This window comes from Nomascus leucogenys, chromosome 5 (genome assembly GCF_006542625.1).
Source record: "Nomascus leucogenys isolate Asia chromosome 5, Asia_NLE_v1, whole genome shotgun sequence".
Taxonomy (NCBI): Eukaryota; Metazoa; Chordata; class Mammalia; order Primates; family Hylobatidae; genus Nomascus; species Nomascus leucogenys.
Window position 1 is genome coordinate 72,920,220 of NC_044385.1, and position 23,726 is coordinate 72,943,945.

A 23,726-nucleotide genomic window follows, 5' to 3' on the forward strand; every position below is an offset into this window, starting at 1 on the left:
GAGGTGGAGGTGAAGCCGTACCAGGGTTCCTAACTCTGGAATCATCTCTGCTGCATCTACATTCAGGCTGCATTCATTTGATTAAAAATCCTTAAATTTCCACAGAAAATAATCATTGTGGAAATCTTTCTAAAAATAAAATAACCTTACAATAGTTATTAAGTTATTTTTTCTATGAGTAAAAATTCCAAGAATTCACATGCAGCTGTTATGCTGTACCACAATAATAATAAAGCCATCGTTTTAAATACTCATGGTTCAGTCAATCATGTCAGATGTTTGGAGATTGTCATTTTTTCCTATTTGCAATTTGTCTCTACTATGCCCTGGCTAACAGAACAATTTCTGTACAGAAATAGTCTTTACAAATATTTGTTTAGGTTCCCAGATCTGACTTTTATGTTTATCTTCATTCTCTTTGTTCTTAACTTTGACCTGTGATTGGAATACATTTTCTAATGCTTTTTTTGTTGTTATTGTTAAAGAAGCTGCACTATATGTTCACAAGTCTATGAGTTAATGTTGGAAAAGGAACACAGACTACTTTTTATGTTGTTCTTACTGGTTCCTCTTAAGCAGAAGATCCTATTCAGGGGCCTTTCTTGGCATTTCAAAGCTGATTACATCAGTTTTGTTTCCTCATATTTTCTCCATTATTCAATATTGGCTGCTATCTTTGTAAATAACCTTTATAAATAAACATCATCTTATTACCAGCTCAACCTAACATAATGTAACTTGACTTTTATTTATACATTTTAGTTATTATTTTTGGTAAAGTCCTTTTTTTACCTTGCTCACCGTCTTGCTTTATATAAAATTATCCTTTTATTTAAATTCTTGCAAATATTTTATTCCCATTCTATCTCATTTTAAATTCCCCATTTCTCTAAAATTTATTCTTCAAACAGATTTTTTAAAGTTGGCAACCTGGGTAGAAGGTCCTTGGGAGTTTGAGTTCTCAAAGTCCCCAAAGTTCTGCCCCATAAGGTGGATGAAGGAGGATGCGGAAGTTTGTCTGTAGGTTTTTCTGGGCGCACCCCTGGAGCTGGATGGGACAGCTTTAACCTCCGTTTTTAACCTGATAGTTTAACTTCTGCTTTTCCCCCTGCTCTTGTGTCCTCTTACTGAATCTTTCCTCTTCACTTCACTTTGAAGTTAAAAACCATTTCTGTCTTCTTTGGGGTCATTTTTGCTCTTTCATTTGCAGTGAATTTGTAGGTGCTAATTTATACTTACTGAAAATTAATCTTTAAGTTATCACCAGAGAATGGATGAATGGACCAGTTTACATTAGTCTCTGAAATAACCATTTATCTTGTACCAATTTACAGATATTTTCCTTAATTTTTTACAATAATCTTGCACTATAGGTATTATTTTTCCCATTAGAAAAATGAAGAAACTGAGGATATAAGAGGATTTTTAGTGGCTCTCAACTCTGGTTTTATATTAGAATCACCTGGGCGTTTTGTAAAACTATAGTCACTTAGGCCCCATAGTCAGAAATGCTAATTTATTTGGTGTAGCATTGAGTCTAAGCACTGGTCATTTGTTTTACTTCTTTTTATGGGATGTTATGTGGTGTTCAAGTAAGGTTGACAGTCACTGGGTTAACTAAATTGTCTAAGACCATAGAGAAGAAATGTGAGCATTTTGAGGACACAGAATGTGTCCAGTTCAATTTTAGGCACCAAAAGGGAATGAATGAATCAGCTAGTGAGAGTTCTGATTCACAGTAGCCTGGATCTAAAGCTCGTGATATTTTTTCAAAGCCAAGATATTGCTGCCTTTGAGTTTGTGTATCTTAAACATCATGTCCAGTTCAGGTTCTTAACTTCCAAGGAGAAGTTGAGAGCTACATTTTAAAACTTCATGTTTCCACAGAGAAGAAATCTCCTCTCATTGAGTTAAATTTAGGTATAAATATTTTTTATATGAAGAGTGCATTTCATGCAATAATTAAATGAGAAAGTGCATTTGGGCAATTTTTAGAGCAAAGGGCTTTCTTTGTTTGCTTAACTCAAAGATGTTCTCACAACAAGTACATAAATGGTTTCTTGTACACATCCTTAAATATTTGCTGAGTGCCTATTATGTGCTATGCATGATGCTCATTACTATGGATGCAGCTCTGAAAGAGACAGCCAAAATCTCTTTGCTTTCATGTAACATTTATTTCAGAGTCTAATGCATTCATACCTAGAAACTAAGTTTAGGAGATTATTCATAAGAGGAAAAACTCAGGCAACTGATCATCAGGATAGAATAATCTTTGCAAGGACGCTCTCCAAATAGACTGAGCTTTAAATGAGGGAGTGTTTGAAACACTTGTTTCATTTACTCATTCAACAAACTCATTCTGCCCCACTCACTGCTTTGTGGGGCAGGAATAGAGGGTACAAGTTGGAAACAGACATAAACATTTACAGATCCATAATGGAGCGAAATATCACTCACTGTAAGACAGAAAGTGGTGAGTGCCATGGGAGAGACACAGATAAAAGAATTTTGTATGCTCACAGAAGACAGAGATTACTCCCAGCTCAGAGATGAGGATTGGGAAAAAGAATGAAAGAAAAGGCAGAAAATAATGGAAAGATCAGTGGAATTTGACCTGTATCTGCGAGGATGAATTTGATATTCTACATAAGCATTTCATTATACCCTGCAGGGTCCATGCTTATCTCTTCTGCTAAGTAAATTGTGTATATGTGCAAATCTTTTTCATTCTTTAAATGTTACTTATGCCGGCTTCATTGGCTCACGCCTGAATTCCCAGGACTTAGGGAGGCTGAGGCAGGTGGATCGCTTGAGGTAGGTCAGGAGTTCAAGACCAGCCTGGTCAACATGGTGAAACTGTGTCTCTACTAAAAATAAAAAATTTAGCCAGGCATGGTGGCAGGCACCTGTAATCCCAGCTATTTGGAGGGCTGAGGCAGGAGAATCGCTTGAACCTGGGAGGCGGAGTTTCAGTGAGCCGAGATCCTGCCACTGCATTCCAGCCTGGGCGACAGAGTGAGACTCCATCTCAAAACAAAATAAAAATAAATGTTATTCATACAACATACAGTAATTAAACTATAGGCTTAATTTAAGCAGAACTTATTTTTTTTCCTTCATCTTAAATTGCCTACCTTGGCCAGGCACGGTGGCTCACATCTGTAATCCCAGCACTTTGGGAGTCTGAGGCAGGTAGATCACTTGAGTCCAGGAGTTCCAGACCAGCCTGGGCAACATGGCGAAACCCCACCTCTACTAAAAATATAAAACTTAGTCAGGCATGGTGGTGTAGGCCTGTGGTCCCAGCTACTCAGGAGGCTGAGATGGGAGAATCGCGTGAGCCCAGGTGGTTGAGGTTGCAGCGAGCTGAGATCGCACCATTGCACTCCAGCCTGGGCAACAGAGTGAGACTGTGTCCCTCCCCGCCCCCCCACCCCCAAACCAATCACCTCTTCATGTCTTTCCACACACTCGTAACACACTCTCACTCTGCTCTCTCACCCATCTTTTTTCTTATTTACACTTTAACAGTCACAGGAGCGTTTGACTTGAAAAATACATGCTCACAGTGGGGACTGCTTCTTAATATTGTCTCATGGCCTCAAGTTAAATTTTATTCCTCTGGATTAAGTAAGGGAGCTCTTGAAATTTAGTGATATGAAATTAAGGAAAAGCAGAATAATTCTTTTGTAGATCAATTTCCTGAAGCCTGGACCCAGACTGGTCACTGGATTTATTATTTAAATAGGACTTGAAAGAAAAGAAAAAACTGTAGGTAATTTAATCAGAGGTACTTTAATGGTCCCAGTAAAGCTATTCTGTTGTAACAAACCCAGCAAAATAAGCAAGCACTTTTGTACTTGCTAGATTTATTATGAGCCTAAAGAGACTGCCTTAAGTTCTCTTATATGTCATAGTAATGAATACATTTAGAAAACTAATAGTGATATAGTCATTATTTCTGACAATTTTATGTATTTCTGATAATTTTAAGTGTTCATTTTAAAAAATACAGTTCAACTGGTTTTTAAAACACTTTTGATTGCTTAACATTCATAGAGCAAATGCCCACGCATGCATGTTATATTTTTAAGATACAAAGGAATGCAAAATTTAAAAATGATGCCAGGAAAGTAAAACCCAGACACCATTTCGTTATCCTGATATCTCACATAGGGCTCTAATAAGGCAATGTGGTGTTGAACAAAAGCTCATGGTTCATTTAACTTCCTGATAGTTTCATATTCAGATTGAAATCTGCCAATAAAAACATATTGAAAATATTATTAGATAAGATTACCCCCAGAAAAAAGGCAAAGGAAAATAACAGCTCCAAAGAAAACATTTGATTTGTTTAAACGGTGTTGAGGCGCCCCTTGCTGGCATATGTGTGTATTATCCAACTCTATCTGCATTTCTTGACCTTTTTTTGGTAAATTTGGTGGTGCAAATTAGTTCTAGATTTTATATTTTTATATCTTTCTCTTTTTTGGTTTTGCTTGAAATGGTGTAAAATGTGATTCATTCTCCAGTTTCTTCCATGTGTCCTAATTTGTCGGAGTTTTCCTCAGTTCCCTTTTCTCTGTGAACTTTTCATCTTTCCCTACCTGGTCACTCTGTCCTTTTACTGACCTTGGCTTTACTTTTTAAACAATTGGTTCTACGTCCTGTGAGGTTTGGGTTTTGTGGGACTTGGTGACAGCCCTCCTGTGACTGCCTTTGTTGTTCTTTGCCTGTGACTTCCCTCACTGGCTTCCAGCAGAGGCCCCAGGCCACAAGCTGACTCCTCTCTGAGATTCCAGAAGGCGACAGGCCTTGTGTACCTTAAATCTTCCTCTTTCTCCATTAACTCTAAGTCGACCATTTAAGATATGTCAATTTTCTCATCTTCCATAGAGCATCAGAATGTGAATTCAAGTATCTTAGAACTAATTTAGAAAGAAAATACTGAGAAGTGAGAAGGAGAATGCATGTTGAAAGGCACAAATTGAAATTAAAATATTGTAGTTAGGTGAGCACAGGACTTTTGATTACACCGAGTGGACTCAAGTCTTTGTATCCAAAGTATTCTATTTGTAAATCATATTTAATTTCTAGAAATCTGAAATATTGAAATAGTTTCTAAAGAGGTCCATAGGAAATGTATGTCAGGGTAGAATAAAAATTACACATTCTCTCTTATTCAGCATTGTTTAAATTATCATGATTGAAACTTCTGTAATTGCAGTACACCATGCAGCCTTCTATGTGGTATGGATTTCTAACATTGGAGTTCTCTGCCCAAAATTTTCTGAGGGACTTTCCCTCCCTACCTCAATCTGAAGGTCTATGGGATGGGGGAACCAAGGCTCTGAACAGCTCTTTCATCTATCTTATGTGCAAGGATAAAAATCTCTAAGAAGAAAAAAAAATCAAGTTTAAATCTGCCTGGGCTTTGTATCATTAAAAAGTTAATTAAAACTCTTCCTGTAGTCATTCTCCAATACATAGAACATTATTTACCTTCTTGATTGGTCTCTAAAAGATGTTTTCCTTCATAGGGAAGGCATATGTTTTCTCGGCTCATTTCAGAGGATGCCCCGCTGTTAGTTACTATTCTTGGAAGTCGTAACTTCAAGAACCTGAAGCCAGCCATGAGCCCTTCAGCTGCTTCCAATCTTGCCAGCCTTCCTAAAAGGAGTCCTTGCTCATCTCCAAAGAGCTGACTTTTTAGATAGTCTGCCAGCGACAGTCTAGAAGGCAGAATTTTTCCACCGCACCCTCAAATATGTAATCATCACTTAGTTCTTAACTCAGGCTTATAAAAAACTTTATGCCAACAAAAACATTAACTTGTGCTTATTTTTAATACATACAATTCTAGAGCCTTATTTGAAATAAATTATCTGAATTTAATGAATGGATTGAGTGTAAATAAAAACTTAGAATGAAGACAGTGGGAAGATGAGTGAAGTAGGACATCTGTCAGGCAAGTGGCTTGGAATGGTTCCAGTGACCCACACCTTGCCCTGGGTTCAGTTTATTATCACTGAAAAATACAGCTTGTTAGCCCACACAAACTAGTACAATTTAAAATATAGTCTCTTTTAAAATACTTGAGCCAGGCTTTTCTTGTGGATTTGGAATTTCTTTGTTTCTTTGAGTGGTAAATGAATTATTTTGGATAAATTAAAATACTGTTTGATTTTAATATGAATAGCCCTATGTGACAAGGCACTATATAAAGGCTTTTTTTCCCTTCCTATTATAGTGTTTCTAAGACCTCAGAGAAATTTGGAATCTATAGACCCGCAGTTTACAATCCGGAGGAAAATGGAGCAGATGAGAGAAGAGAAAGAGCTGGTGGAACAACTTCGTGAGGTACCCAAGAAATATTATGTAACTAAAGGAGAATTTTCAGAATTTAAGCAACATTCTACATTTTTGAGAAACAGACTTTGAAACATTGCAAGCAGTCCTAATTTCAAATCTAGCCAGGTCACTTAGTGGCTGCTGGATATTGGGCAAGCCACTTAACAATCCTGAGTCTGTTTCTTTACATACTAAAAAAATGGTTTGGCCAGGCATAGTTTCTCATGCCCGTAATCGCAGAACTTTAGGAGGTAGACTGATCACTTAAGTCCAGGAGTTTGAGACCAGTATGGGCAACATGGTGAACCCTGTCTCTACGAAAAATACAAAAATTAGCTGAGCATGGTGGCGTATGCCTGTAATCCCAGCTACTCGGGAGGCTGAGGTGGGAGGATCAGCTGAGCCCAGGAATTCGAGGCTGCAGTGATTTATGATTGTACCACTTCACTTCAGCCTGGGTGACAACAGTGAGACCTTGTCTCTTTAAAAAAACAAAAAAAATGGTTCCAATTGACCTTAGTGGAGTTTTGTGAGGAATATATGAGATAGTAGTAAATAAAAAATAATACATACATATAAATGCTGGCACTATTTCAATTCAGGTATAGTTTAATGCCCTGTCATTTATTTACTTAATAAGATTAATTTTCATTTTTTATTTTTATTTATTTATGTGTTTTTGAGACAGTCTCACTCTGTCACCCAGGCTGGAGTGCAGTCACATGATCTTGGCTCACTGCAGCCTGTGCCTTCTGGGCTCAAGTGATCCTCCCACCTCAGCCTCCTGAGTAAGTGAGATTACAGGTGTGCACCACCACATTCAGCTAATTTTTTGTATTTTTAGTAGAAAAGCATTGGGATTACAGGCATGAGCCACCGCACCCAGCCCAATTTATAATTTTTAAGAGACAGGGCCTCTCTCTGTTGCCCAGACTAGAGTGCAATGGTATAATCATAGCTCAGTGCAGCCTTGAATTTTTGAGCTGAAGTGATCCTCTGGCCTCAGCCTCCCAAGTAGGTAGGCATAAATTATAGCTACATGCCACTGTGCCTGGCAATATTACATTAATTTAAAAATGTTTATAGTTATCCTCACTTTGTACCCCAAACCGACCAGAGATTTTAAATCAATTATCTAATAGGCAAACCATTTGAGTTTCTACCAAAGAGGAAGTCTTGTGCTGAGTGTCATTGAAGCTTAAACTTGGAGCTGGCAGGGACCATGGATGTCTTATTTCTTGTTGTATTTCTTAGTTCCCAATGGGCACTCTGTAGGTATTTGTCTACCTGCATGGTCTTTTTGTCAGGTTAGGAAGATCATATGTAAATATATGGAAGGTTAAATAACAGTATAGGAATCAATCACCAAGGAAGAAAACATTGGTATTAGCTATTAAAGACAGCACATTATGAATTGCTGCATGAGTTTTTAATGTTCAAAAAGAAGTGTCATAACTATGAACTAAAGGAGTCTAAGAAGGCTTCTTAACTAATAATAGAGCAACCATTCAACCCTGTAATCCCATTACTGGGTATATACCCAGAGAAAAATAAATTGTCCTACCAAAAAGAAACCTGCACTCATATGTCTATCACAGCACTATTCACAGAAGCAAAGACTTGGGATCAACCCAGGCTCGCATCAACAATGGATTGGATAAAGAAAATGTGGTACATACACACCATGGAATACTACACAGCCATAAAAAAGAACGAAATCATGTCCTTTGCAGCAACATGGATGGAACTGGAGGCCACTATCCTAAGCAAATTAATACAGAAATGGAAAACCAAATACCACATTCTCACTTATAAGGGGAAGCGAAACACTGGGTATACACGGACACAAAGATGGAAACAATAAACTGGGAATTCCAAAAGGGGAGAGAGAGGGGGTAAGGGTTGAAAAACTACCTATTGGGTACTATGTTCACTGCTTAGGTGACAGGATCATTAGAAGCCTAAACCTCAGTATCACACAACATACCCACGTAACAAACCTGTACGTGTACCCCTGAATCTAAAATAAATTTTTTCAAAAAAGAAAGAAAGATTCTTGGAGGAGATAGATTCAATGTTAAATCTTCTTTCATTAGCAAATGTGTATTGACTGTCACTCTCTACCAGGCTGTATTCTAGGTAATGGATGTAGGAGAGAACAAAAAGGTCCCTGCTGTTCTGAAGCTTATAGTCTATTGGGGAGAGATAGTAAATAAGATGGAAACAAATAAATACACAGTTTCAGAGAGCAATGAGTTCTACAAATGAGCAGTGAGCCCTATAAACAAAATTTAGATTAAATTAAATTAGGATAGGTCAGCCTCTTTGTTATAGCAGATGATACTTTTTATATGGTTTAGCAAAGAGTCAGGAGGAAGTAATTTTAAAAAGAAAACAAAAAAACCTCTTACCACCACTTTAAGCCACTGTGGTGATTGAGCAAACACAAAGGGAAAGTCAAACCTCTGTCATTTGCCTGGACTATCTGGATGTGATGTAAACTGGGAAGGTGAACTCTATGCAATCTGTGCAACTAAGATCAGAAGCTGAGATATGCCCCTCAAGGAGTGATATCTTATAATTTTATCTTAAACATGGGTCATATTGATCATTTATGTCTTAATTTAGTGATATAAAATTAGAGCCTGAAAGAGTACCTAAAAACAATTGTCCACACACAGGACAGTTCTGAAAGAAATTTATATAACACTATTATATGCAGTGTTTTTCAAGTTTTCATTTATTAAAATCACCAAATTAAGTCATCCTTTCATAGGCTGTTATTCAGTTAAAGGGGGCTTTTGTTGCAGGAGCTCTAGTTAAGGTTTGAAAATTGATTTCTCTACTTCTGCTTCCAAGAGGATGGAGTAGGCATACTTTGCCCTATTCTTCCCATTAAGTACACCTGAAACCCCTAGACATACATAAAACAAATGTAAGCACGTTCTGGAAGGTAAAGAGAAGAAGACGGACTGATTAGGGTCCTTGAGACTTGAGGGGCGCCGTAGTGATGAGCTCCAGGGGACCTTCTTTTTGCCTCATGTATCCAGACTTGGAGCCAAAGTCGCTGGGAACCCAGAAACAGTAATCGGCACAGACTTTAGAAAAACAACAATAAAAGCTGACTTTCTCTGACCAAATAACCAGGAAAGGGACAGCCCAGCAAGACACAAAAGTTTTAGACCATAAATGCACTACTGCAGCTGAACACCACAGGAAATACTGTGGTTCCCCCTCACCCACACCAGCAAGGGCTGAGTCGAGTGAGACTTCTCCCCTTGCTGGGGTGGTGTCAGAGAAGACCAAGCCAGGAGCCGGAAATTTCATCCCCACTGGTCAGTAAGGAACCTTGTCTGCTCCCAGAGTTTCAGTGGAGACCAAATGTGAATCCTGGATTCCCACCCCCACTCAGCAGTAAGGAGGCGCCTACCCCTCCCCCACTCCCTGGCCAGTTGACACCCAGTGGAAAATCCAGATGCCTACATTCACCTGGCGGTAACAAGATGGTGGCAGCCACCTTCCCCTGCTAGAGCAGTGTCAAAAAAAAAAAAAAAAAAAAAGCCAACTAAACCAGAGATTTAAATAGGATCCAGAGTCTCATAACATAATACAAAAATGTTCAGGTTTCCATTGCAAATCCCTCATCATTCCAAGGACGAGGAAGATCCCAAACTGTAGGGAAAAAAAAAGACAATCTACAGGCTGGAAGCAGTGGCTCACGCCTGTAATCCCAGCACTTTGGGAGGCTGAGGCAGGTGGATCACAAGGTCAGGAGATCGAGACCATCCTGGCTAACACGGTGAAACACCGTCTCTACTAAAAATACAAAAAATTAGCCGGGCGCGGTGGCAGGCGCCTGTAGTCCCAGCTACTTGGGAGGGAGGCTGAGGCGGGAGAATGGTGTGAATCTGGGCGGCGGAGCTTGCTGTGAGCCGAGATCGCGCCACTGCAGTCCGGCCTGGGCAAAAGAGCGAGACTCCATCTCCAAAAAAAAAAAAAAAAAAAAAAAGACAATCTACAGATGACATCACTGGCATAGCAGAGATGTTAGAATTATTTGACAGATATTTTTAAACCAGCCATGATGAAAATGCTTCAATGAACAATGATGCACATGGTCGAAGGAAAGGAAAAGAATACCCCAGCAGAGAACTAGAAGATTTCAGCAAAGAAATAGAAGACATAAAGAAAAACCAAATGGAAATTGAGATCTGAAAAATACATTATTCAGAATAAAAAGCCCAGTGGATGGGCTCCACAGCAGAATGGAGATGAGAAAGGAAAGAACTGGAATGAAACTAGTAAGAGAACAATAGAAATCATCTAATCTGAACAACAGAGAGAAAACAGATTGAAAAATCAGTGGACACAGAGCCTCGGGACCTGTGGGAGTGTAACAAATGATCCAACATTCGTGTCATGGGAGGCCCAGAAGGAAAGGAGAATGGGAGCAAGGCAGAAGAGGAACTTGGGGGTGGGAAGGAAGGGGATGTGTCTATAATTTTTTTTCTTTTTTTTTGAGATGGAGTCTCACTTTATCATCCAGGCTGGAGTGCAGTGGCTCGGTCTCGGCTCACTGCAACCTCTGCCTCCTGGGTTCAAGTGATTCTCCTGCCTCAGCCTCCCGAGTAGCTGGGATTACAGGCGCCCGCCACTACGCCTGGCTAATTTTTGTATTTTTAGTAGAGACAGGGTTTCACCATGTTGGCCAGGTTGGCCTTGAACTCCTGACCTCAGGTGATCTGCCCACCTGGGCCTCCCAAAGTGCTGGGTTTACAGGCATGAGCCATTGCGCCTGGCCAGAGTAAAGCATTTCTTAATCCCTCTTCTGCCCCATGCAGACTGCCTGAACCAGTCAGATTTGGTTTTTATTTATCACATTCTAAAAGTGATTCCGTTATTCCATTCATTCTATTAAAAATTTTACACTCACCTAAATTTGTTTTTATAAAGAGAGATTTTGATACTGTTTGGAAAGAGTTAAATAATGTCAGTGTTTTCTAGGCATTGTTATCCTTATTTCCCATGATGAAATTAGTGCCTCAGTTCATAAATACCCATAAATGTATTTTACCTACAGTTACCTCAGTGTTCATATTAACTGGCTTCCTTCTGATTTCCCCAACAGAGCATTGAGATGAGATTGAAGGTCAGTCTACACGAAGACCTGGGGGCAGCCCTCATGGATGGTGTTGTCCTGTGCCATCTGGTCAACCACATCCGCCCTCGGTCGGTTGCAAGCATCCATGTCCCATCACCAGCGGTTGTAAGTAACACCAAAGGGAAACTAACTGACATAAAACACACTTTTAGGGGGCACTGTTGTGGGTTTAGGATATCAATGGTGTCAGTAGGACCTTGCTCAAATCTTTTCCGTTGGGCCTCAAAACATTATAAGGCAGAAAAGGAATGAAAGAATGGCTTTGAATGAAGCAACATTTTCACTGTAAAATGAGAGACTATTTTAAAATAAATATATAAACGACAGAAACATAATTTTATTTCAATATCAAGCAAATCACTTTAAATAACTTACTGGGCGGGCACGGTGGCTCACACCTGTAAACCCAGCACCTTGGGAGGCCAAGGTGGGTGGATCACTTGTGCTCAGAAGTTGTATTTTTTGTAGAGACAGGGTTCTGCCTCTGGTAAAAATAGAAAACTACACAATACAAAAATATGAAAAATACAAAAATTAGCTGGCCATAGTGGCACGTACCTGTGGTCCCAGCAACTTGGGAGGCTGAGGTGGGAGGATTGCTTGAGCCCAGGAGTTTAAGACTGTAGTGAGCCATGATTGTGCCACTGCACTCCGGCCTGGAGACAGAGTGAGACCCTGTCTCAAAAAAAAAAAAAAGAAAGAAAAAGAAATTACTGATTGACTGATCAAGGTGCTAACTTTAAGACTGTAGGAACATAGGCCGGGCGCGGTGGCTCACGCTTGTAATCCCAGAACTTTGGGAGGCCGAGGCGGGCAGAGCACGAGGTCAGGAGATTGAGACCACAGTGAAACCCCGTCTCTACTAAAAATACAAAAAAATTAGCCAGGCGTGGTGGCAGGCGCCTGTAGTCCCAGCTACTCGGAGAGGCTGAGGCAGGAGAATGGCGTGAACCCGGGAGGCGGAGCTTGCAGTGAGCCGAGATTGCGCCACTGCACTCCAGCCTGGGCGACAGAGCGAGACTCCGTCTCAAAAACAAAGACTATAGGAACATAAAAATTTCTTTTTCCCAAGGGATTATTTAAACAGTGACAAGTCTTTCAGAAAGCTTCTTTTGGTTGGTAACTTCCCTTCTAAAATGAATCTTTTTCCTCTATTCATCATGGAGGATTTTAGGGTAGCCCTGAAAAGATGTGAGTTCTATGAAAAATATTATGAATAACCTGTAGAGGGGTTGGTTAGCAGTCACGACTTCAACAATTTCTTGATCAGTCACTGCACTCAAGGACTCACTGGTGATGCTGGGGACGTAGTGGGGAGGGGAACATGAATGAGACTTCTTAATTCCCCCCAAATCCTCATCTCTGCTGTAGAGGAGATAGAGCCTGCACTCAGGGTTCTCTTCCTAGATATCACAGCATGTTGTGAACTAGAAGAGAGCCAAAGAGTCAGTTTTATGGTTGTTCCGATGAAAGTGGAGGAATCACAGATAAACTTGTCCTTGAAACCTACACAGGATTTATACAAATAGAGAAAAAAGAATCTCTGCTCACCCTTTTTGCTGTTTGTTAGGAGAGGCAGAAGAATTTAGGGGTTAAGAATGTAAGGTTTGGATTAAAATTCTAAAAGCTGTACAACTTTGGGCAATCCTCTCTTGAACTTGATTTGCCCTTCTCTATAATGGAAATGGTCTTGCAAGTATGAAATAAGATACTTGATGTACTATACACATATATGTAAGCCATTATTATCATTAGTGTTTATATGGCAAGTTTTCGAAATTTGGAGCCCCATAAAAGTGCAATGTTCATAAAATGTCAGAGCCTCAGTGTGTTGGGCTGAAGCTCACGTGAAGCTCCTCTGCCCTCTCCCATCCCCAGGAGAGCCTCACAGTGGCATGATTTGTCCTACTTTCTTTTCTCTTGACAGCAGGAAAAATTAGCCAATGACCTTATTTCATCTTAGTTTCTTATCTATCATATTGAACATATTTTTTCTTTCAAAGGTTCAACCACTTTTTTAGCCTCAGAAGCATAGTGAGGACAAAAAGACCAATTTGTCTTCTTTTTCAAATCTACCTCTAGCAGCCTTAATGTGGGACAGTAAATTCTATTCCATGATCCAATATGAAACACTCCAGTATCTTTTACAAATGAGGTCCAAACTGCCATAAAGTCGTCTGAGCCTTGTGCCAGATTCTCAATAATCTTTCCCAAGTTATGAGAGAGACACAACAGACACCTCAGCCTTCAATTTCAATGTACAATGATCATTTTACAAGACGTAAGAGGACATTATGAATTGTATACCCGTTTACCTTTATCTTCAGGAAAAATGCTACATTGTTTTAGAAATCTTTTGGTTTTCACCTTTTTGCTTTTTTTAAATAAAAATTTTAAAATTAAACAAATAATAGGAAACAATGAGTGACTGGTGAAAAAAAGAAAATAAAGGAAAGCAAAAGAAAACAAATCATTCTTTATTCTCCTACCCAAAACCAATCACTGTTGCTTTTACCATTATGTCTTCGTTACTGTAAGTTTTTTTTTTGGTAAAATTAAGTTGTTTTTTAGTTGTGAGCTTCTCATATAGACTAGTAATTTTTTAAATGTATTATTGAAACCTAAGTATTTCCCCATGTCATTAAAATTCTCTCTTTTTTTTTTTTTTTTTTTTTTTTTTTGGAGATGGAGTCTCCTCTGTCGCCCAGGCAGGAGTGCAGTAGCACGATCTTGGCTCACTGCAACCTCTGCCCCCAGGGTTCAAGCGTGGCTCAGCCTCCTGAGTAGCTGGGATTAGAGGTGCCTGCCACCACGCCTGGCTAATTTTTGTATTTTTAGTAGAGATGGCGTTTCAACATGTTGGTCAGGCTGTTCTCGAACTCCTGACCTCAAGTGATCTGCCCACCTCAGCCTCCCACAGTGCTAGGATTACAGGTGTGAGCCACCATGCCCAGCCTAAAATTCTTCATAAATGCCTAATTTACTAACTATAGCATATTTTAGCCTGTTTTATTAAAACTACTATTATATTGTAGTTTTCCTTTTTAGAAATGCAGTTTGTTTCTAAATATCCACTTCTAAATGTCCAATTATCAAAAATTCTTCACCAAGCATCTTGATGCCCTTTTGGACCAGGCCCAGCCATGCTGTAGCCATAGAACCTGCTTTCCTTCTTTCTTCTGTGCCGTTGCTCTTTGCCCCAGGCTCAGCACAGGCAGCTCCCTCTGCCTAGAAAGCCGTGCCCCACCTGCCCCACAAATCTTGGTTCTTCAGCATCACTAGCTCCCTTTCCTTCTCTATTTCAGCATTCAGAAAACAAACCATTCTCAACCCCTTAGGACAGGGTTTCTTCCTTTGTTCATTTTCTGTCACACCTACTCCATAACAGCTAAGAACTATCCTGTATGATACTGCACCTTCCTTGAGCTTGCTAATATTTCCATCTGCTCTAGAGGTAAGTGAGCCTGGGGATTTTGTCTTTGGCTCCACAATTGTATCTTCAGCACCAAGTTTGGTATCTGACCCATAGTAAGGCAGTAAATGCAGTTGTATCTGCCAGCAGCAGTGGATGAGAGCTTCTTTTCTACCAGTATTATCACCAGCAAAAGCATTCTAATTCTTCATTCATGAAACTAATATTGTCCATATTTTTTGCCAAACCGAGGGAATATAGTAGTGAACAAAATCACTATCATTGTCAATATGCTTAGAGACTGTTCCTTAGAAAAATGAATTTTTTCAGTCTCTGACAATTTGATAAGCAAAACATTGGCATTCCAATTGGTGTAATTGGTATAATTTTTTATTATTGGACCAGTGGTGAGTTTGAAGCTTTAACCATTGTGTTTGTCACAACTTTTCTACCTGAAGTTAGGCAACAATCTTCGAAGACGCCCTCCCTTACTCCCAAAGAGGGAGAATTATCTTTCTGTGGCTTGAAACACACTCTCCATTAACTTCTTTGGGGCTGACCTAAGTATTTGGAATGATGTTGGGCATCTTTAGAGTTTCAGAAAAGACTCACCTAAGGGCATCTTTGGAGTTTCAGAAAAGACTCACCTAAATCATAAGTAAATGAAGGAAGATAACGGGCCCAAATGATCAGAGACAAGCGGTAGGGTCTCGGCGTGATGAAATGCCTCTTGGTACCTTATCTGCCAGGTCCATGACCATTCTGTTATCTTCATGTCATGTTCTCAGGTCTGCTTCTGTTTGCACAAGGCTTCATGTACTGGCCTTGTCCTGCGACATGCCAGGGGTTGGGCAAAACCACCCAAGCAGCTGCTGGCGACATCTTTGTAGGGCCCACGTGAGGGACGTGACTTCCTCCCTAATCAAGATGGAGAATATTTGTTTAGCTTTCAACTTAAATTGTTTCACAGGGCAACAGACTTTCTGTTTTTGGCAGGGGTTTTCTTTTTGTATTTAATAAATGATGTACAAATTAGATTTTGATGATAGTTGCTTTGTGCCTCTATAAGATGGAATGAATCCCGTCATTCTCATATTAGCAGGATAAGGCCAGTCTTTATCACCGTGGCTTCTCCACCTACATCGTTGGAATCAGTCATGCCTCTTGCCTTCTTTCCTAAGGAGAATAGCGGAGGAACATTACAATTTAGCAGCAAAGTGTTCAAAACGTACCATGTAAAAAAGTATAGTATATATGTGAAATGTGCCTGTTACCCACCCCACACCTCAGGGGCCATCTTTAACCAAGGTTAATTCAATTGTGAGAAGCTTTTGGTTAAGTCCTGAGCATCCACCATTTTCAGTGCTGTTTACCGTGATATTGCCTCTATATCCATGGCTTTGGTGGGAAGGAGGTTAATTGGCCTGGTGAATTTAGACCCTTTATATAGAAATATATTTGTTGATGGGGAAGGTGATGTTTATGGTGTACTTTAGGTGAACTAAAACAGGTTACACAACAGTATGATCCCATAAAAACTATATATACGTGTGTATGTGCATATATATAAACAATATAAACATACACATATATATGTATGCCGAAAATTTTGCATATATATACATCAGTGTATATACATGATATACATACATCTATACATAGGCATATATGTGTATCTATGTATGCATATATGAACACAATGTCTGGAAGAATAGAATCTAAAATATTAACAGTTTTTTTTTTTTTTTTTCGAGACGGAGTCTTGCTCTGTCGCCCAGGCTGGAGTGCAGTGGCGCAATCTCAGCTCACTGCAAGCTCTGCCTCCCGGGTTCATGCCATTCTCCTGCCTCAGCCTCTCTGAGTAGCTGAGACTACAGGCGCCCGCCACCACGCCCGGCTAATTTTTTTTTTTGTATTTTTAGTAGAGACGGGGTTTCACCGTGGTCTCGATCTCCTGACCTCGTGATCTGCCCGCCTCGGCCTCCCAAAGTGCTGGGATTACAAACGTGAGCCACTGCGCCCGGCCAACAGTTTTTAATCTAAGATGGATGTTTCTGGGTGATATTTTGTTTTCTTCTGTTTGCTTATGGGTTATTTTCTTTTTCTCCAATAAACATGTATTGCTTGTGCCATGTAGAGAGTTTAAAAATTAAGATGTTATTAAAATGGTTTCTCTTTTAATAATACATTATTTCTGTATATTTGCATTTATAGCCTAAACTTAGCATGGCCAAATGCAGAAGAAATGTGGAAAACTTTTTGGAAGCATGCCGAAAATTAGGAGTACCAGAGGTAACATCAAACTTACTTCATATAACTGTGTTCTAGTAAAAATTTTATTTGATATATGAGTTTGAACCATTGAATCGATGCAAAGCTTTGTACATGCTTTTTTGTCTCAACCTTTCTTGAGAAATAATATTGAATAAATTATATAAACTTTTAATCTAAATTGCTCTATTGCAGTGAAATTAAAATGACTATGCAATATGTTCAATTCTGAGGAAAAAGGGAAATAATTTAAGATTTTGAAGGAAGTGTGAAATTTCAGACTTGAAAAAAAAATTTTAATCCGCTTGATTCTCTAAGAGCAGAAATTGCTGAGGCTGTAAGTGAATCTTCTCTCAGGCTTCATAGAGTAGAATTTTGGAGCTGATGGTTTTCTTATCCCCGGCTCTTAAGCGAAGAGCCACTGATTGTTGATTATCATTCTCTGTAACTGTATTTTCCATATGTGGATAAAAAAATCAACATTGGAAATACTATAGTTATTGTTATCACTAATCATTATCTTTAATAATAGCAGTATTTGTGTGTTGCTTTACAGTTTGTTAACTATTTGCATTTCATTTTTGTCTTCAGTTTGCTTTGAGCGCAATAGGCAATTCAATTACATATAGTTTGCTCTTTTTTTCTCTCTCCAGCCTCAGACCCAGCCTCAGCCTCAGGCAGATGCCTGGGGGCTTTTAAAGACTTTGCTTTTAGTAACATAAACTGATTTCTTAGGTAGACATGAGGCAATCCACTCAGAATATGGAGTAGCCATATAAATTGAGAAGTTTATCCTCATTGTGATAAACAGAAATTGATAGAAGTTTATTTCTTATGATTTTTTTCTTCCTTAATGCCCCAGGGATAAGGTAATTTTAAAAATACATGAGATACTGTTTTGAGCATATAAAGAATTATATTTCAATATAATTCTACTCAGTGATCGGAATCAGTTACTGAGATTGACAAAGGCTTTTTTCCCTTTCCCTTTCTCTCTCCATCCTCCCTTCCATTTTTTTCCTTTCTTCCTTTCTTTCCCTCTTTTTTCAGCTTGGTGGGATTCAGAGGTGGGGGATAGTGGTAGACTTCTCATCTTATTTGAGGAAAAGGAGAGCATTATTTAAAACATCTTTAAGTCAGAGCTATATCAATACAAGGAAGCTTACAAATTTATTTTTTAAAGAGTGTAAATTTTATATAATGGACTGTCTTTGTGATCTATTCTGCTTTCAGCAATGTTATAATCTGTCTATTGTGTGTGTACATTTTAATATTGCATATACATTTCTTGGCTTTGAATATATATGTGAATGCACTTACATACCTTTTCTAGTGATTTGATTCTGTCATGGGCTAGTAAGATTTCCCATGTGTGAATCAAAACTCTCATGGCAAGCTTCAGATGATAAATATTCGTGTTTGTGCTAGAAAGTGCTTCATCAGTGCTTTAGGTCATTAGGTTATGACCTAACTCCCTGTGGTTTTAATTTAAAACTCATCAATGTTTTTTTGGCTTACAGTGATATAAAATAAAATGGAAATGCCCTTAACCAATTATTGTGAGTAAAGATTGGTAATTAAGATTTCCTTTTAAAGTGGAGAAAAGGAAATTAAATTACCATAAAAATCCAGAGCAAAATTTATCATAATTTTTCAAGATGCCCCTGGCACTAATGTACAATTTATAATTCCCAAGAAGGTTCAAATATAGGCAGTGAATGATCTTTTTCTGGCAGTGACCATTTAACTATGTTTAGTATCACTTAGCGTATTTTTGGAATTATTTTTAAGGCTTGAGGTGATTTTCCTTTTTTTCCTTTTCTTGTTTTTTTTTTTTTTTCTGAGATGAAGTCTCACCTGTCGCCTGGTCAGGCTGGAGTGCAGTGGCATGATCTCTGCTCACTGCGACCTCCACTTCCCGGGTTCAAGCGATTCTCCTGCCTCAGCCTCCTAGGTAGCTGGGATTACAGGTGTGTGCTACCACGCCCGGCTAATTTTTGTATTTTTAGTAGAGATGGGGTTTTACCATGTTGGCCAGGCTGGTCGTGAACTCCTGACCTCAGGAGATCCGCCTGCCTCAGCCTCCCAAAGTGCTAGGATTACAGGCATGGGCCACTGTGCCCGGCCAAGGTGATTTTCAAGTTTGCTCTGTGTGTATGTGTGTGTGTGTGTGTGTGTGTACACATATATATCTATCCTGATGAGTAATCCAATGGCATTTTACTGGTGACTAGGATTTAAATTTACTGCTACTAGACAAAAAGTGTGTTAACAGTTGAACTTCTTTAATGATAATGTTAAAGTAAGTAAAGAATATTTAGTGACAAATCAGAAATTCCTATTGCAAGGCAATTGGCATTTTCCTGTATACTCAAAACAACATGTTTTCATCTCATAGAGTACATGAAATGTTTTTACCTTAGGAATATGACACTAAATTGAGGGACCAGATGACTTCCCCACCCCACCTTAGATATTTTTACTTCCTTCACTACCTAGGAGGGTTGATGTCTGAGTGTGTATGTGGCACAGTACAATTGATGATTTACACTAAAAACGTAATTATATCACAAGACTTCTTGCAGAAATTCTCCATCTACAATTAGACATTTTAAAAGACATTTTTAAAGACCTAAAAAAGAGGACCTATATTTTATTGCATCAAGGTTAATATTTTAGTAATAAAATATTCACTGACTTCCTAGTAGTCAGTGTAGTTACTTCCCTCTAATTTGCAAGCTTTTTCTACTTCTCTGTCTGTAACTTACCTACATACACACACAAGCTGCAGAGATCTTGAGTTCTGCATTTTACAAGCTAAATATCTAACTGACAATAATAAATCATCCCGTAGATATTGAAAAGTCACAGCTGTGTTCTTAGGCTTAAAATTTGTTGTCCTATGTAATAGAATCACAGTTTGAAACTATAAGCCAAAGTCAGGGTCGGCAGTTTGTATAATTTTTTCACGTTCATATAGATGGAATACAGTAGCTGAGCAGATTTAGTTAAATTATTACATGTAAAGTAAGAAAGTGGGATGGAAATAATAATAAATGATTTTCTTTAGAAGTCCCCATAAACACAGTCCCAGGCATTTGCTCCAGGGTGGGTCACAGTTCATGACACACTTCTCTTTGCTTCCGCAGCTGGAACCACTCTGTGGTTTCTCTAATATCCAGGAAACATGTCTATGCAGGTTGTGGCAGTACACTACCTAAATTCACTGAATAAATAGTAAAGGTTAGTGGGTGAGACTATCCCTCCATGACATTTAAAAAAATTTATTATGATTTTTTAAGACGGGGTCTCTCTAAGTTACTCAAGCTGGTCTCGAACTCCTAGGCTCAAGACACCCTCCCCCCTTTGCCTCCAAAAATGTTGGGATTACGGACATGAGCCACTGTGCCCAACCCTTGGTGGTATTTTAAGCCCACTTTTTACGTAGGTAGGCTTGTAGATGAAGTACTGTTGTGCTTGTTTTTTTTTTTGGTGGATGAGGGTTGTGTAAGTCTACACTGTAGTTTCTTTTTTTTTTTTTTTTGAACAGTAAGGAAGAAAAAAAAAAAAAAAAATTAAAACAAGTTAAAAGACAGTAGTTCTGTTGTGGCTGATTCATAAATGCAGCATTTTCACATTGGCTACATTCAGAATTATAAGCAGCATTAGGTACCATCCCACATTCCTTTGTGCTGTTGATGCTTAGTGGTCAGACTTTGTAGCTGTCTTTGACCTCTAGTGCAAGCATCAACTTGGTCTTGAAGACAGGCCTTAGTGGGCTTCCAAATTCTTTGGGATATATTTTCTGCATCACCTAAGAATCTGACTCCAGTTAGACCTTGACCCCATGAGAATTTTAATGGACACATTGGGGCTTCCTTTGACTTTTCTGAGTGCTCTTGGAGATTCCTGACCTCTAACCTCTATGTAGCAGATTGGCTACATGTTCCTGGTTGGTACAGTTCATGGTTGACTACTGGAGGTTTTCAAATGGATCCAAATTTAGGGATATTTTAGGGCTCTTATTAGTATTCTCTCAGGTTGAGAGAAATCTAATTTATGAAGCATCAAAAAAGTTAGGAAATAGATATTTATTTACCAAATTTTTCTACTTAATTTTAAATAGGTAACTTTGATCTCAAACTTCTGTAAGGCATGAGGTGCTTAGTTTAACAGACTTGCCCTCTTTAGATGAGAGGAGTTAGAATAGAAATGTACTCTGTTGTCTAAATGTTCAGCCCTTCATCTTCCTTACTGTTTCCAGAGAAAAGATAGAGAAGACGATTAATGGCAGCAACTCAGCTGACAGTGGTAGACTCCTTGACAGCTTAGGGCCCCTTCCTGCCTATCTGGGCAGCTCAGAGTGCCGGAGGAAGCAGAAAGTTTTCATTACACATGCACAAGGGCAGGTCACTTGGCATCCTTAAGCCTCTGCATCAGCCAAAGGGAGTTACAAATAAAACCCTAAAGTACATTCAGATGCTAATGATGATTGTGTCAATGTAAGTGGAATTATGGCTGAGTTTTCCTTATCTTTTATAACTTTCATAGTTGCATTTTTTGTGTTAAAGGTTTTATATATGAAAGTCATTATAGTGTTCCCACTTTACACCTCTTGTGAGGGTTTAGGAAATTACACATACCACTGATTGAAGTTTTTGTTTTTGAAAGACAATCTATAAATTGAAGCTACTATTTTTTTGTTTTAATCTTAAGAATAAGAGAAATGGGTCCCTTATCTTCTCTGAGCCTTATACCTCTTTTTCTTCCCCAAGTCAATGACTTTAGTGTTAATTTAAATCATAACTAACACTTTGTGGAAGGATGAGATTCTTATTACAAGATTCATTTTAATTTTCCATTTATATTGGTTAATTCTAAGGGTGAAAGACAGGTTTATTGTTTTATTAACATCAATTTTAAAATTTATAATTTATTGAAAACAGCCAATCTAGCTCTTTTCTAGCTATAAAGGATGCAACTAATTTCCAAGCTATTCCTAGCTTTCTCTAAGTCCATAAAATTGGCAGTTAGTTGTCATATATTTGGGGAAGACTGGAAATCCTTCCCCACCTCTCTCCTCTCCCTGCCAAATTATACCTCATCGCTGAATTATGGCTTTAAATATTGCAGAATGACCATGAACATTCTTGTGTTATATTTTAGAATTAAAAAATACTTTGTAAGCATATTGGCTTTTTATATTAAGATTATATTTAAGTAAAGTAAATATATTCCAAAGTTTTAAATAAAACTTCTGCCTAGATATGTTTAGCTCTTAGAATTTAGACTGTAGTACACCCTGAACTGCCGGATCTGTCTGCTTTTCTCTTTGTATCCATAGTATTTGGGGAAACTGGTCCAGTAATAATCTCAGTCACATACTCTGGTTGTGTGCAACCTAAGTGAATTTCTTAATTTCTGGTGATCGTGATTTTTGTTCACTATAACGGGCATTAGCATCCGCACTTGCCTCTGGGGACTCTTAGTGAATTAACTGTGTTTTACAAATGCCTTGCAGTGATTACAAATGCTCTGTAAATACGTGGTGAAATTTTGCCTCTTTAAATTTCCTTCCTTTTTAGCATTTTCCAATTTTAATTTTCATAAAGAAATAAAGTATAATCTCTACGTCCCTCTCAGTAAGGCTAAATTTTGGAAAGCACAAAGGGCAGAACCTTACAGGTCAGAAATTAGGAATTTTAGCCCTGGTTTGCTTCATGGCCCCACTTCAAGGGCTGAAATGACTGTTGGCTATGTGACATAGGGTTGAATCAGAGAGCAGTTCTCAGATGGCCACAGCAGCTCACACTCCACACATTCATCATGGTGCTTCAGATTTTTACCTACCAGACAGTCTTAGATTCATTCCTTTTTCTTTAGAGATTGCGATTTAATTTAAATTAACCACTATAGGCTGTGACTTTAGGTCTCACCCACTTTAATTAAGCCCAGAGTCTGTGGCATCGTGAAATTGTTTCCTGGATGGGAAGAATGGTCTGTGTTGCCTGCCCCCGTGAGGAGTGTACTACTGAAAACTGCCAAGTTGATCTGACTCTAGTTCTCTGATGGTGCTGCCAGAGAGCAGACCAGACATGTTCTTTAGGGTTCTGCGAAATGTACTGAAATACTTGCTGAAGATAGAATCATCTGCTTTTAACATGAAAATACTAGTTTTGTGAAAATCACATTTCAGTTTGCCTATCAGCCTTCTGTCTTATGACTGCTTTGCTCGGATTTCCCTGGTCAAGCACAACATTGCAATAGAAAATTCTTATTGCAATAGAAAAGTTTTCTTAGATGTTTCCTCATCTATTAATCCATGAGCAGCATCAGAGTCTCTCAGTGAAATCCAATTTATGTGTAGCTGTTTTAATTCTTGGGAGAACTCTAACAGTGGTAGCTTGATTTCTCCAGATCCACTGAGAAAAGATACAACATCTGAATACATATAACATGGTTTATTCATCTTAAAAATATTTTAAGAGTATCTCTAACTTCATTAATAAAATAAAATTAGAATGTTTT

General features: G+C 38.6%; 1 protein-coding gene across 4 annotated transcripts in view; it reads left to right on the forward strand.

Annotated features, from left to right (window-relative positions):
• LRCH1 (leucine rich repeats and calponin homology domain containing 1) overlaps positions 1–23,726 on the forward strand; it is a 201,558-nt gene that overhangs the window by 165,141 nt on the left and 12,691 nt on the right. For all 4 annotated transcript variants that reach the window (XM_030813371.1, XM_030813373.1, XM_030813370.1 and 1 more), the window contains 3 exons: positions 6,254–6,363; positions 11,483–11,620; positions 17,142–17,219. In XM_030813371.1, the coding sequence (XP_030669231.1) occupies positions 6,254–6,363; positions 11,483–11,620; positions 17,142–17,219 (326 nt within the window). The remainder of the gene's footprint in view (positions 1–6,253; positions 6,364–11,482; positions 11,621–17,141; positions 17,220–23,726) is intronic.